At 52.9% G+C, this 16,061-nt stretch overlaps 1 protein-coding gene across 1 annotated transcript in view; it reads right to left on the bottom strand.

The window, feature by feature from the left end:
* Positions 1 to 306: 306 nt before the first annotated feature.
* The window catches only part of LOXHD1 (lipoxygenase homology domains 1), a 164,620-nt gene continuing 148,865 nt past the window's right edge, over positions 307 to 16,061 (bottom strand). The window contains 4 exon segments of the mRNA XM_036064316.1: positions 307 to 787; positions 5,753 to 5,911; positions 7,235 to 7,367; positions 13,269 to 13,439. Coding sequence (XP_035920209.1) covers positions 307 to 787; positions 5,753 to 5,911; positions 7,235 to 7,367; positions 13,269 to 13,439 — 944 coding nt within the window.

The raw sequence follows: 16,061 nt of genomic DNA, 5'->3' as shown, positions 1-16,061 counted from the left end.
CCACTGCTGTCACTGGAAGAGAAAGCGCAGAAAGTTCTTTTTGTGCAGCCAGGGATTCCGACACGCGTTGATCGATTCCTGTAGGTCCAGGGGACTGAGGAGGGGCGGGGCCCACAAGTAGTCCCCTGCAGCGGCCTCCGGAGAACCGTGAAGTTCCGGGCCATCGCGCCACCCATGCCACCCTTCTGGCGCCCAGTCCCGGTCCCAGGAGGCTCTGAGAAAGGCCTGCTGAAAGCCAAGGTGGAGGCAGCGGGCTGTGGTCAGGAGCATCTCGGCGAGACGGTGGGATCGAGAGCCTCCGGCCCCTCAGACGGAAGGGAAGAGGTCTCTCCAGGTGAGCCCGTCGCCCCGCTTCTTGTCCAGCCACCGGCCGCAGTTAAAGATGGTGGCCACTCCGGTGCTGGTGTTGGTGACTTCCACCTTCTCCACCAGCCAGCCCGAGTAGTAGCCGCTGCTGTCGTGCTCCACCCGCACCTTGCGCAGCTCGCCCAGCTCTAGCGTTTCCAGGAAGAAGCGGTCGGTGCTGCCCCGCTCGAAGAGGTTACGCATTTTCTGCTTCAGCTCCCGCTTGCCCGTGTCCCCGTTGGCCCCGAAGATGGTCACGAAGACATTGGCGTCGGTGCCTGCACCCGGCTCGTAGCCCGTCGTCACAATGACCTCGTACTTGACCGGCACCAGGCTCTGGACCTTGCTGGCAAAGCTTTCGGTCGTCTTGGTGACCTCGAACACCTTGAAGTACTTCCTCTTCCTCTTGAGGGGGATGAGGCAGTCACAGTTGAAGAAGTACCTAGCAGGGACAGAGGAGGCTCAGTGGATACCAGCCAAGGCTCTCACCCTCCCCCCGGGCCCCCTGGGCCATGAATGATCCCTTCTCCAGGTGGCAGGAGATGGGGTCAGAAATGTCTGCATTAAAATGAGGATGGGGGGGCGCCTGGGTGGCTCAGTCGGTTAAGCGGCCGACTTCGGCTCAGGTCATGATCTCTCGGTCCGGGAGTTCTAGCCCTGCATCGGGCTCTGAGCCTGGAGCCTGCTTCAGATTCTGTGTCTCCCTCTCTCTGACCCTCCCCTGTTCATGCTGTCTCTCCCTGTCTCAAAAATAAATAAATGTTAAAACAAAATTTTTTTAAAATATGAGGATGGGGTCTTGTTTGTGTTAAAACCCACGGCGAGAGGCATCTCTACTCTTCCAGTGTCTCCTTGATTCTTTCATTTCCATCCCCCCCCCCCACTCCACATCAAATCTACCAGCAAATCCCACCTTTAAAATAGGTCCAGAATCAGCCACTTGAAAAAGTATGCAGTATTTCACTATCTGTCCTGCCACTCGTCTGGTCCAAGTCACCACCACCTCCTCCCTCCTAGGTCGGCCTCCTAGCTGGTCTCCCTGCTTCTGATTTCTGTGGTCCATTCTTTATCCACAGCAGCCAAGTGACCCCGTGGACATGTAAGTCCAAGAATGTAATTCCTCTGCTCAGAACCTTCCAATGGCTTCTTAGATTAAGTAAAAATCACCACCTTACCAAGGGCTGCAAGACCCTATGTGGTTGGACCCTCTGCCTGCCGTGTGCCTTTCTGACCGGGCACCTGGCCTTGTCTAACTAAGCTCACTCCGTGCCAACCGTGCTGGTCCCCTTGCTCTTTCAAAGGGACTGATGAATGTTTGTACCTGGTATCCTCACCTTCAGGGACAGCTGCGGGATCCAGGCAAAGCCAAGTGGAAACGTCCCAAATCCCTCGCACTGGGCTGAGTTAGAGTGTGTGTGTGCATGCACGCACGCGTGTGCGTGTGTGAAAACACGTACATGCACGTGCTCATGGTCTGAGGGGTGCAAGGGGTAAGAGAAAATCCTCTACTGAAGCAGCGCCATAAGCAGAAGCAAGTACAAGGCCAAGAGTAATGGTCTTGGACCAAAATGTCCCCTCTTTATCCCCACCCTCCACACCCCCAATTTTACCCTCTGGGTAATGGTAGTCTAATTAATTACAAGGGAGGAAGTCAGGAGGCACCGTGGGAAAATGCTGCATGGAGTGCAAGGGGGCCTCGGGTCTACTCCAGCCCTGCCACCTGCTACTCTTGTGACCTTGGGCAAGCCACGTCTCCTACCCAGACCTTGACTTTCCCATTGGCAATGCTAGAGGTTTGAACTGAACAACTGCTATGGTTTCTTCCCACTCCCAACTGCTGATATTATAACAGCTTTGGAAATAAGCTGTCCTGGCACTGACTGATGACTTCAGGAATGCATCCCTAAAAGGGCGTGCCCAGTGGTGCAAAATCAGACCCGTTTTAGATGAAAATCCATAACCACAAAAAAAGCAGGATTTTCTGCTTGCTTCCTCAGTGCCGACCGGGGCTTTGCACCCTTGCATCTCGTCGGCTCCCATGACAACCCGGAGCTTCAGGCATCATCCTCCCATTTCACAGAAGGGGAAACTAAGTCACTGCCCAAGGTGAGCCAGAGCGGGCCCAGAGCCAGCCTGCCTCGCCACCTGAGGAGACAGCCACGGAAAGACACTGGCAGGAAATCCATATTCTGTTTCGAGATCTCTCTTCCCCCAGTTCATCACTTGATAAATTCGGATTGTTGTTACATACCACACTTTCTCGGAGGGGGATATAACTTCAATCTTTGTTTAGACGTTCTTTAAAAATGTATTTCTTTATGCAAATGCTGACTGATATACATAATTCTCTATAAATGCACAAATCATGTGATCACATGCGTGTTTTTCTAAATACACTCTTCTTCTTCCCCTTTTCGCTTGGCTCTCTCTCCTTTTTCCCTCCTTCCTTTCCACTTCCACATCCCACCTTTACCTCAGATAACCCATGGAACAGTTGCGGGTGTATCTTGCCAGATTTCCTTCCATCTCACCCAACCATGCACAGACCCACACAGACACAGACATATGTGGGATGTCAGTGTTCCCTTTACAAAATGGCATCATATAATATGTGTTTTCCCATATCTTGCTTTTCCCGGGAATTGCTCCAAGTCATCTGGTACATATTTAATTCATTATTTTTAATGGCTGAAAAATATTCCCTAGTAGACCCATAAGGAAAACGTTTCTCATACATATAAGATCACCAAGATGTGGGACCCTAGGGCTCCGTGGGGTCATGACTCTAGGTGTGGATCCACTGGAAAGGAGGGTAGGGACATCAGAAAGACTAATGACAAAAGCAAAAAACAACAAATGAAAAATTAAATATATTTGAAAAACATGTAAATAGGATCACACTTCTGTGAACAGCGTTTGTGAGATGTTAGAAAAGTGTCAGAGAGAGCGGGGTCACCAAACACTCATATGGTGGCTGTCTCTGATGGGTAGGGCTTTCGGGAAGTTTTACTTAAAAGACGATTTGTATTATTTGAATTTTTATAATGGCTGGATATTATATATGGTATTGAGATAAAACAATGAAGTTATATTTGGTTAAAAAAAGAAAGAAAGAAAGAAACAAAAGCCCCTGGGTGTGGCCTTCCATCGAATCCGGAGGATCTCAGTGCAAAGGAGAACCTTAGAAGGTACGGCACACCCTAAGGAGGAGTCACCACTGGAACCGGCTGAAAGATGAAAACTGGAGACTCCTGTGTTTACAGGACAGTGAGATTAAATTCATTTGTAACTCCTGGAAGTCCGAACGGTACGGTTAATGTGGTGGCCGGAAAGGAACTGTGGATGCATGTATGCCATCCATCAGGAACCAAGCTCGAGACCTGCACAGGCTGGTGCACTATGACCTCCGAGAGCTCCCTGAGCTGGACCCCTGTCGTCCCTCCCCCGGCGCCAGACTCCAGTGAACACCCAGCTCTCTTCCCGGAGGGAGACAGCACAGAGAGGTGACGGGTTACCGCCTGAGGCCACACAGCTGACTTGGTGACAGTTCTAGTATTCGGGGTCTGGACTCTCTGCACCCCCTTCCCTTTGGGCAGAGCCCCCACTCCACGGACATCCCTTCCTCCCCTTCCAGGCCTAGTGACATACTGACAAAAGGCCACCCTCTTTTGAGGGTGTGGGAATGGTGGTTTCTTTCCCTGGATGAGAAATTCTACAACTCGGCCCCAGGACTGTGGGGTAGGAAGCTCCCGGGCTGAGCTTGTATTTCCCCTTCCTTCTGAGACTGGAAGGTGCTTGGTGGTGCTGAGATTTTTGGCTCTGTGTCTTTCTTACAGCCACCATGGCTGGTTTAAAGCTAACTCGAGGGACGACTATTTCTTATTATTGCATAGTGTTGCACTGTATTATATTGTATTTTCTTATACCGTTTGGTTTTTTGGGGGGGTGGGGCTTGCAGAGGTGTGGTATCGGTAGCAATACTCGATGGGGTCGACAGGCCACTAGTGCTGGGTTGCAGAAGGGGCTCTGCCCTGGGCCCGACTTGCTGGGTGAGGTGGTAACTCCTCTGGGCCTCTATGTCTCAGCTCTCAAGTCTCCATCAGTAATCGCTCCAGGCAGCCAGGACCAGCAAGTCTGGCAGGATTTACTGTAACCGGCTGGTTTTTCACTAAAAGAGCAATGGATAACACTCTCTCTCTCTCTCTCTCTCTCTCTCTCTCTCTGCCATGATGACGCGGCAAGCCAGGGAGAAAGGCCTCACCAGCACCCAACCATGCTGGTTCCCTGACCTCTGACTTCCAGCCTCCAAAACTGAGAGAAAAAGAGGTCTGCTATTGGAGACACCCGGTCTGTGGCATTTTGATACGGCAGCCTGAGTTGGTCAAGACAGAAGTTTACAAGTCAGGACCCTTCCTGACCGATTCCCAAAGGGGAAGCTTGGGCATCCCAGGGAGCCTACTGTCACAGGTGGAGCGTGGACAGACACTGCTTTGAGCGACTTGAGCTCCTGAGGCCAGAGAGGGCAGCCGAGGGCGCTGCCCCGGTTGAGCCTGCACCGGTCTGCTGTGCTCACCGTGAAGGCGTTGCCAGGGGCAGGGCCAGCTCGAGGAGCGGGTGGCAGCAGCTCTGGGGGGTGACCCAGCGAGCAGTGGCAGGCTGGCCCCGGGAGCTGCACGTGTCACCTGTCACTCACTCCTCGGGTCTAGCCTCCCAGAGGCAAGCACTGCCCTCGGCTTCCCCTTCCTCCTCTCCCGGTGCCTTCACACTGTTGTTCCTGCCTTCCAGGGCCTCGGGGCTCTTTCTGGCATCCAATGTGGTAACCAAGTGGTTTTAATTAGAAAAACTGATGGCTGTGGACTGTTACCCAGGTAACTAAAACCCTTAATCCTTCAGAAATGCCTGAGTCTCCAGAAGGCCCTGGTGGGGGAAATGCAAAGCTCCTTATCCGGGGTCCTCAGAGGCAGGTGGGCCATGGGATTACTCCAGTTGGGCTCTGATCCCCACTCTGCCCACAAGGATGGCAGGGCTTTCACTGTGCCAGTGGAAGCATCAGGCTTCAAAGCTGTATTTCTTTGTCATCGCACCGTGATGGGAGGGGGAGGGAAGGGAAGCGTCCGCTGTCTGGTCTTGTTTGGCTTACTTCTTCCAAGGAAGCGTCCCTGGATTAAAAGGCCGGAGCCCTCAAATTCATCTGGCCGAGTCCCTGCCTCTGAGGGTAGGCCTATGGCTCAGAAAGCTCCAAAAGAGTACGGCTGCCTTTCCCTCCCTATCTCGTAAGTTTCCTGAACGAGGTGGCCTCGAAGGGGACAGCTCCCTGGGTCCTGACGTCTTGCCCGTGGTCTAGCCCCATCCCGCTGTGCGGAGGGAGCAGCCCTTCCGGGGGGAGGGGGGGAGGCACGGTACATACACGTTGCCGTACTCCATCTCGGTGATGGTGATGGTCTTGACGTGCCAGACCAGCTCTCTCTTGGGGATGAACCGGTCCTCCCTGGCGAGATGGCCCACGCAGAGGGAGGCAATGTCCCCCAAGTAGACGCTGTCAAACTCGAACGTGTCTGTGGTCCCCCTGCAGGACACAAAAGCATGGCCTCTAGTAAGAGATGCCGATGTCCGCTGTAGGAAGTGAGCCTTTATTGAAAGCCTACTGCATTCCAGGCACTGGTCTAAGGAGGAGGGATAGAATGGCAACCATGACCTGATGTCAGCCCTGCATTCTTGGAGGGGTTCAGTGTCATTCTGGAACAAGACAACCACAGCCTGGTCCCAGCAGGAGGGGGTGGTAACATCACGAAGCAGAGAGAGGTGGGAGGAGGGCGAGGCCCTGAGGGTTAGGCTGGGGAGGGTGGTGGGGATTCAGAGAGCACAGCAAAGGGAGGGAGGGAAGAGGCCCCTGAGGTGGACTTGGCAAAGTCACGGGATGGGGACTGAGGGCAAGGAGGCATCTGTGGGGGGTGTGTTGGCTCGGCTGCAGTTGGGGTCCAGTCAGGGAAGCAGCCATGGAAAAGGTGGGGTGCGGCCATCTGTGGTGGTCTGCGGGTGCCAGTCTAAGGAGCTCATACTTCATCCCGATGCAGAGGGAGTTCAAATGCAAGGTGCAGTGGGTCACAGGAGGGGGAGACTTCTGTAAGCAGTTCTGGGGGAGCGGGGAAATGAAGTGGGCATCTGGGCAGTTCAGGGGTGGCTCTGGTGTGGAGGAGAAGTTGAGGTTTCCTGGCTGTGCCTGTCAACCAGGAGGGGTGAGAAGCGCCTTTTCCCGAGACCCGATTTTGATTTTCCTACAAAGCATCTAAGAGGCTCTCTCCTCCCTTCCTCCTCCTAAGTAGAACTTAGTCTGTGCTGTCTTACACGGCTCCCTTGCAGACTAGACTGTGCGGTCTGCACGGACTTGGATGGGGTCCGCAATGATTCCTGGTCCTGCCGCACAGCGGGCTCTCTTTAATTAATTAATTACTAATGTTTGCTGTAGCTGTCCATTAACTTTTTAAAACTGAAATATATTTGACACAAACCCGTGTAAATGTAAGGTGTACAATGTGCTACTTTAATATATTGATATATTGTAGTAGGATTGCCACGGTGGTGATATTGGCACCTCTGTCTGGTTACAGAATTATCCTCTCCTTTTAGTGGTTGGAATAATTAAATTCTCCTCTATTATACTGGCCTCTCTTTGCGTGGCAATCTCCCCCTTTCCCTTTTATAAATCTCCTGTTTCATCCATCCGTAGGAGTTCGCATAGGATTGGCACAAAGTAGGTACTCAATTAAGTGCTTGCAGTTTAGGCCCATTTGCATACTTAGGGTACCCACCAAGGGGGTTGATTTGGGGGGGTCCCTCTCTTACCCACCCTACCCCCCTCACTCCCCAGTGGGAACCCCCCTCTTCCTACTTCCTAAAGGCCCGCTGTCGGGAAGAATTTTCCACGAGAAACTCTTTGGATCGGTTCTTCCTGCCCTCCAGGATGAGCCAGACGTTCTCCCTGGTTTCGCCTCCGTTGCCCGTTTCTATGACGATCTCGTAGGCTGCAGCGGAGAAGGTGGGAGAAGGTCAGCTGGGGGAAGCAGCTTCTCTGTCCTCCATCTGATCTTAGACCACAGCCTGGGGATAGGCTGGAGTCCCCACAAGGAGGCACTACAACAAAAACCTGCCCCAGTCTGGCCACCATAAGCATGCCTTTTATTTATAGAGCAGCCACTCTGCCTGGTGACCATGGGGCCGCTGGGAGTGAAACACCAGGAAGCAGGGGGTGGGGAGTTTTTTGGGACAGGTGCTGGGGCCTAGATCTCAGGGATGGACAGCAACCCCCCCCCCCCCCCCCCACCCCGAGATGCAAAACGGAGATCCTGTGCAGAAAGAGGGCAGAGAGGGAGAAGTGAGGGGGAAGCTACAGGCAGTCCAGACTCCAGGAGAGCCCTGAGCCCTATCCACATGCAGTCAGGTTCTGCCCTGTCTCAAGGCCGAGTCGCACCCAGCACCACCGCACCCCTCCCCTGCGCCTCGTTTGAGCATGTCTGCATTCACTCAGCAACATTTGTTATGTCGGTGCTAAGGGTCAGGATGGGGCTAGACTCTGGCGGGGGAGGGGGGTGCCTAGAGCTCCACCTGCAGCCCCAGGCACACACTGACTACCACAGGCCACAGATGGGATGTGCTAACCTTGCGACAAAGGATGTGCTAACCTTGCAACAAGGGGCTGAAGTAGCTGCAGGTGAGAGGACAAATGAGCTGCCCATTACCTCTCCCAGCTCTGTCTCCTCGCATTTGCTCTCCCCCTTGCCCCCCCCCACTCGGCCCCTTTGCCCCCCTGCTGTCCCTGGAGCCCTGGGGTGACTGTTCCCCTGGAGTGCTTCCAACTTCTCTCACTTTGCTCGTGGAGATCGCCCCACCCACCCTAAGATGGCAACTCGCCTGCCTCCAGCACCCCCGGGGTGGCCTTAAGGGGCTCCATGACATTCTCTTTATCACCTGCTACCTCCTAACATGCTATGTGGTTTGCTGCTTATTTTATTGTTTCCTGTACTCCCCCTCCCACCTGAATGTGAGCTCCAGGGGGACAGGGGCCTTCGTTTTGCTCACTGATAGATCCCAAGTGCCCAGAACAGTGCCTGGCATGCAGGAACTCAATAAGTATTTGTGGAGTGAATGAATGAATGGTTGGGCCACAGGAAGCTTCAGGAAGGAGGTCGCGTTTGAGCTTGTGCTTGAAGACGGAGCCAGGATTCCCGTCTGCGGAAGATGAAAGGAGGTTCTAGGCAGAGGGAGGAGCGCAGGCAAAGACTGAGGGGGGAGGGGATGGGACTTCACGGGACCCAGCTCCCACTCCCAAGGGACCAGGCCAGACTCGGAGCTGGTACACGGGACACAACCAATGTCGGTCAGAGTGTCCCTGTGCATATGGCTCTTGCCACAGTAAAGGACTCGTTGAGGGGTTGGGACTCTGGATGCACAGGACAGCTCTTTCCGCCCGGCTCTCCCAGGGACGTGATACAGACAAGGGAGACGAGGCGCCGCTGTGTCTGTAGCTCAGTGTATCGCTAGCCCTTCTGCCCTGGCGGCTTCTCTCCAGGACAGTGCGTGCTGCTGAGACGCGTGGAAGCAATCCTGACAAAGAGGCAGGTCGCCGACGAGAGGGCAGGAGAGCCACGGACAGCACAGAACTCCTGAAGAAGGTGGGGCTCTGTGGGTCCGTATAGACCCCAGCCCAGGAGGCTGGGGCCGACCGATGGCCGAGCCACTGTCAGGTCTCACGCTTTCCCCACAGAGGGCGGGGTGAGTTCTGCAAACCCAATACCCGTGAGTTCAAAGTGGGTCCTGGGCTTTGTTGAGGACGTGGTTTGTCAGCGCCTGGGGGAGGCGGCAGGGGCGCTAGGAACCCACGGGCTCACTAGGTGAACTCAAGTCTGAGATTTGAGAACAAATGCAGATGGGGTGCAAACAGGCCATTCTTCCCTGATGGTCCTGGGTTAAAGCACATCAGCAAAGACGTTTAGAGAGATTAGGAACAAATGTTGCCAGGGGCATCTGCGGTCTTTTGAGGAGAAGAAGTTTCAATGAGCGTAGTTCACCTTGCCCCCTTTCCCAGTATTTCATCGACAGCTTGATACAAATGTGGACGGTGTGATTCTCAACTTTGTGTCTATGTTGCTGGGGGGAAACGGACAGAGGAGCGTTAGGGACCTGAAAGAATAGGGGCAGTGGGGAGCCCAGGCCAGTGGGGATCAGTGTAAGGTCATCCGTGGGGCCAGCACACCCACAGGACAAGCTCAGCTGGAGAGAGGGGCTCGGCAGCCATCGTGTGAGGCACCAGCACTAAGGGGCCGCCAGCAAAGCCACCACAGGCTCTTGGGGCACGAGTGTAGTTCAAGTGGCAAGACAGGAGAGAGGAGAGCAGACCACCCTTGAAATCTTGCTCTGGGCATGGCATCTGCAGAGGGAGATGAGCAAATAGTTGAGGGCCCCCCATCATGTGGGCAGGTGCTGGATAAACAGGTGTTCGTCCCGAGGCAAGAACTGCAGGGGCACATGACGCTGTGGAGTGCCAGCAGGACGGCAGTGGGCTTCCGGAACTTCCTGCTCCAGATCACCTTGCCCACCTCACAGTGTCAGGAGTGTCTTCACTCTAAGGAGCTCCTGCAGTGTGGCTTGCATGGCCAGCCAGAATCTTCCCGTGGGAGACACTCTCCCCTTCCACTGAGGCTGTTAAGTAGAAGGCTGTGGGGCTGGGGCTCCCAGTGGCCGTCTTCCCACGATGCACAGGAAGAAGCAGAGCTGAGACGAAAGGGGAGACGGGGATGTACTGAAATGACTGGAGCCTCTGGAGACAGCCAAGTGGAAACCAGCTCCGCCCGAGCCTTGGAGTTCTGGGAAGCAACACGCTTCCTCTCTGCTGGAGCCAGCTTAGGTCTGGGGTTCAGGCACACACAGCCACGAGTCCTGGCCACTCCTGAAATTTTCTGTTTGACTCCACTGGGACTGCCAAAGAATGGAAGCTTCAAGAACGTGAGTATAAAGATGGATTTTCTAGCATCTTCTAGAGCTGCCCGGTGATGCGGTGAAGTCCCCCACCCCCTGGGGAGCTGGCCATCAAAATGGACTATATTTGGGCTGGAAATGTTGCAGAGAAGGCTGACTGAGCAGCCCTAAAGGTGTCAAGGGAGGGAGAACAGGGAGGGGAAGGGCTGTAAAGAGGGAAGCACCGGTCCTGCTGGAGGACGTCCCAGTGAGACAGATCTATTTTGTCCTCCCAAGGGTGTATGTGTGCACGCGCGTGAGCGTGACCATGTGGGCACATGTGCAAGTGTGCATGCATGTGCGTGTGCACGCATGAGCAGGTAATCCTATTGCCCAGGCCTTACTCCGGATTAATCGCAACAGAATTTGGGAGTAGGACCCAGATGTCAGTGTTATTTAAAGGCTGCCAATGGCTTTCAGCTCTGCTGCGCATTGGAGTCATCTGTAGAGGCAGGTGCTTGAAGAGGGCTGGGAGCAGCTTCTGGAGCTGCTAACAGGAGTTGGAGGTGAAGGTAGGGAACAGGGGGCCGAGGCAGGTGGGGCAATCGACCCATCTGGAGTAGCAGCCAGGCCCAGTAAAGACAAGGCAGCCAGCAGCGGTGCAGCGAGCCCCGGTCTAAGAATCAGGTCACCTGGGTTGTACCAGCTGTGAATGGGCCTTAGATGTGTCACTTCGCCTTTCTGCGTTTTTGTTTTCCTTACCCATGGGATAGAGGTGTGAATTTGTACCCTATCTAGCTCACGGGGTGGGAGTAGGACTGTGAGGATCTAATGAGAACAGAGGTGTAGAGTGCTTTGCACAGATGAAGCTGTTTGAGTTTTGAGTATGAGAGGGTGCTGTTCTCACAAGCTGAGTGCTCAGAGGCGCCCCAGGGGTCACAGACACTGAGCGTAAGTGCCACAAGGGCAGGGTCTTTGTTGTATCCACTGGTGTGTCCCAGAACTCAGAATAGGCTGTGGCACTTAGTAGGTGCTCAGTAAATCTTTGCCAAATGGTTAAATAAAGGTAGCTGAGGATTGGGATGTTTGGCTCCGGCTGTGTCCGTGGCTCTCCCCAGGATGACCCTCCAATCTGAGGACACAGGTGTGGCCGTCTGTCCCTCTATGGACTCCTAGAGGGTGCCCCTCTGCCCTCCACAGCCTCTCAGTAAAGACCAGTCATCCAGGCCGGCTCCCGGGGTCCGTGCCCTTGCCGTCCAATCTCTAGTCTGTAACATCCTTTCGGAACTAACGCAAGTGCCGCCTCCCCTCTGCAATCTCCCTGCCAACTCAACCCTCGCAGGTCTTAGCAGCTGTTTGGCAGGAAATCTGTGAAGGAGACTCAGTGATTATGCTCTGAGCATCACGAATCTCTCCTCCCCTGGACGCCAGTGGCCCGAGGAGCCTCTAGCGCTTATCTTGGCACGTGGGTCAGGGGCTTAAGCATTCCTACCGCGTAAGGGGCTTCAGCGTCTCCCTCTAACGGGATTATGAGGCTCCAAGGGAAAGGACCGCCTCTTCTTCCATCCCCTGAGCAGTGACAGCACACCGAGTCCCAAAGCCTACAGAGCTGCAGAAGGCTACAACAATGAGCGACTCTGTCCCTGACCTCTGGGAGCTTATAGTTGTACAGGGAGACTTACCATGTGCAAAGGTCAACACAAACTGGAGGTCACAAAGTGGTGTGTGCCACTCACAGCATCTACAATGAAACTGGGCACCCAGTAATTCCTCAGCTGAGTGTGGTTTACAGAAGCTGGGAGTCCACACTCTGAATTAGGGCAGGAATCCTTGTGCAGTAAGCCTGACAAGGGGGTGGTTGGCCCCTCCTTTCGGTGCTCCCTGGGACACGGGGCTCACTACCTCTGAGAGCCGCTAATCTCATCGTTGGGTAGTTTGGATGGTGTGGCCAACATGGGGGGGGGGCTTTCTACCAGAGATCCGTGCTTCCTTTCCTTTCCCCCCACCCCCAGGGGCTGTCCACCTGGGCACTACATTTCCCTGCATCTAGATGGAGTCAAGTGATTAGTTCTCACCAATAGAAAGTCAATCAATTCGTTAAGAAGGTAGGGGGGTATGCCTACTCCACACTCTTCTCCCTTTTCCAAGAATGTTGAAAATGGCAGAGACACAGATCAAAAGAGCTTGGGTCCCCCAATCACAGCGTGGAAGGTCTCCTGCCAACAACCACACTGTATGGTTTATCACATGAGTGAGAAATACATTTTGGTTTGTTAAGCCATTGAGATTTGAGGGTTCACCCCTTACTGCAGTTAGTGTTCCCTTAAAAACTAAGGTTAAAAAATCCTTTCTTTACACCGGGCTCTGCCTTTGATAAGGTTTCTTTGAATCTGTTGGACCCAGACGCCGGCATCTGTATTAAAGAAACAACTCCCTAGTCCTGGATGGCCAGCCACTTTAGGGATCAATTTAAACTCTTTCCCTTTAAATATCACCTAAGGAAGGATCAAAGAAAGTGGCCAATGGGGATGCTGGCTCCCCCTGCAAATTCTGTTTCCAGAAGTCTTGATCTGTCAGCTGTGGCCACAGGTACCAATTGTATGGAGCCCATGATATAAAAACAACCCAGAGAAGGCTTCCCACCAAAGTGCCCAGCCTGGCCTCGGGACAGGGTAAGCTTGTCCCCAGTGTTTTTCCTGCTACCTAATTAATCCCCGTGATTGGGGCCAAGATTTGGTAGCAGTGTCCTGGCTGTTCCAAGTTCACCGAGTAACATTTAGGGTGTTTATTTATGTACCTTCCCAAGACTCTTTCCTTCACTGCACGTCTGATTCCCCTCCAGCTATAAGGGTCTCTCCTTCAGACTTACCAACACCATTTCCATCCCGTCCTGAGCTACCTCGCATTTAACTCTGAAGCTTCAGCCCCGGAATCACACCTGGGTGCCCACCCCCACCCACCCCACCACGTACTGGTCTCCTCCAGCTCATCACGGATCTCATTGTTGGCACAGGCAAAGTCACGGAGTGTCTGCCTGTCACCCTCACTCCTGGAGAGCCAGCAGTCACATTGGAAGCGGAAGGTCTCATCACGCGAGTTGTCCTTCACGTCGATGTAGCTCACGTGCCAGCCAGGAAAGATCCCTGGGGAAGAGACGTGATGGGGATTGGGAGCTGAATGCGCTTTCACCTTTCTGCTACCCCCAGCCCACTGGCCGTGTGGCCCCGCACAAGTTCTCTGTCTTCTCTGGGCCTTGGTTTCCTTGTTAACGAAATGAGGATGTGGGTTAGACGATCTCTGAGGGCTCCTCTAGCCCCGAGCATATGATTCTCTTTGCAAAATCCTTAACCTGGGGTTCATGGGCCCTTGGAGGATTTGCATATGGGCATGAAGCAGTCTAAGGGCCCTGAGAAATTGTGCTATACATAATTCCACATTCACCAGGGAGAGGGCTCATGGTCTTCGCCAGATTCACAGTGGGGTCACTGACTTCCTGGGAGTTCACACAGCTGAAGGATGAATCCTATTGCTTCCTGACACCAGTGTCCACCTAGTTCATGCCCATTATCCTTTCAGAATCACTGCAGGCATCACTTCCTCTGGGGAGCCTTCCCTGGTGTCCCCTGATTGCTCAGGAGGCCTGTATCTGATATCCTCCTTGCTCTTACAGCACCCTGCACCTGCGTTGGCCACATCCTGACCACCCTGTGTCATCACTGTTTACATGTGTCTCCTCTCCTGACCACGAGCTTCTGGGGACAGGGACCTGGTCTTACTTGTTTTTGTTTCCCTAATGACTTGCATATCGACTGGCAGGTAGTACCTGCTCAGTGGATGCTGAATGTGTATGTTAGGACTTTGAGGACCTTGGCTGTTCGGCAGTTACAGAATGAATAAGAAGCTGCTATTTCGTCAGGGTATATGTGAAACTTGAAAGGTCTTGGCCTAATATTGAACATACAGCTACTTCTGTTCTAACTGGCAGGGCGTCCTTCAAAAGTGCTCCCCCCAAATCACAGCCATCAAGTATAAGTCCGTGTGCATTTGCTGTGGCAGCTGCATATTATTTGTACCATGCACCAGTTCAGTTACTCTCCACCCTTCCAAGTCTCTGAGCACTCTGAGAGCCAAAGCACCTGCCACCAGTGGGGGGAAATCCAGTGGTGTGACAGGTTATGGTGATGATACGTGCTGCTCATCGTATGTTCACAAGGCAACCTCACAAGGAAGGCTTGTATGTGCTCTACTCTAATGTCTGGCCCTCTAAGGTCACCAGGGGGTGTGGGGACCACCCCAATGTCCGCACCAAAAAGCCATTCTCTAGGACTGGACACTGCCCACAGCAACATCTGCTGACAGCAACATCTGCTGACAGCAACATCTGTAGATCCAAAAGCATTAAGGTCTTACAAGCACAAAGACACAGAAAGATGGACACACACTTCAGTCACGGGACTTCTGGGGTGGGTGACAGATGTGGAGGCTCTGGGCAGGGCATGCACATTGGCAGTCCTAGGATACTTCAATTCTGGGTTTAAAAAGTACTTCATATATTTTTTTAAATGTGAATCTCAACTGAAGTGGAAAACAATGAGTGCTAAAACAATTATGCTAAAATGTAAAACACTTCTGTTGAGTTAAAAGAGTGGTGAGTTACGTTATCAATAAACTTTTTAAAAAATCTCAATAATCGTTTTACTTTTCTACACTAGGGCCAGTTCCGCCCATAAGGTTATAAATTGGTTGCTTTCTGAGATGATTCCTGATAATATCATGAAACTAATTAAACTGCTTAATAATCCCCAATGTGTTCAGTCTGGAAATGATGTCCATAAGACCTGCTGGAGTGGTTCTTACAGGATTCCAGAGTGGAACAGAGAAAGGGCGAGGCAAGTAAAAAGGAAGGCAGAGAATGAGAAGCCAAAATGTTGGTCCTTTTGGAAGGCATGTGTGTGAGAAAGAGAGAGAGAGAGAGAGAGGCTGATTCTACTATCCAGGCCTTACCCAAATCACCTACAGTAGAATCTCGAGTAAGACCCAGGTATCAATAGCCTTTAAAGCTGCCCAGTGATTTCAATGTGTATTCAAGGCTGAGAACTAGCACCTGCACTGAAATCACCTGGAAGGCTTGTGGAAATAGATTACTGAGGCCCCCCCTCTCCCAGAGATTCCGATTGACTGGGTTTGTGGTGAGGTCCAAGAATTTCCATCCCTAACTAGTTCCCCGGTCATGCTGATGCTGCTGGTCCCAGAGCCACACCTTGAGAATCACTGGCTTAATGCCATCTCCTCTGACTCCAGGATGATGGTCTTTCTATCATATCACATCATGACAAAATGACCAGTGGGAGTCAATGGGAATTATAAGTGTGTGAGTGTGTGTGTATGCATGAGTGTTGGTGGAGAGAGATGGCATTCATTGGAGAGGTGGGTCATCATGAGATCATTTCTGTTGCTGGAACACACTATTCTTCTTGCTTTATACCCCAGGTAGGTTTCACTCCTGAATTTCATCTCCTGGATTCCAAGCAAGGTGGTGACAGAGGAAAGCCGCCGGCTGAAGGGAAGGGTGGATTCTGGACTGGCTTTAACTCTATCCATGGACAACCAGAGAAGGAATCTCCCTGGCCCATGTTGCCCTGGTGCTTGGTGGCAGGTTGCTTCCCACCCCACTGCACCTCCCTTCACCTTGTCCTCTGAAAGCATGGCATCGCCTCACCCATCCCAAATTCTTTTCTCAAGTTAGAATTCTATGAAAATAAACA

Source organism: Lynx canadensis, chromosome D3, assembly GCF_007474595.2.
Source record: "Lynx canadensis isolate LIC74 chromosome D3, mLynCan4.pri.v2, whole genome shotgun sequence".
Classification (NCBI taxonomy): domain Eukaryota; kingdom Metazoa; phylum Chordata; class Mammalia; order Carnivora; family Felidae; genus Lynx; species Lynx canadensis.
Note: the sequence above shows the minus strand (reverse complement) of the source record. Positions and strands in the feature narration are given on the sequence as shown.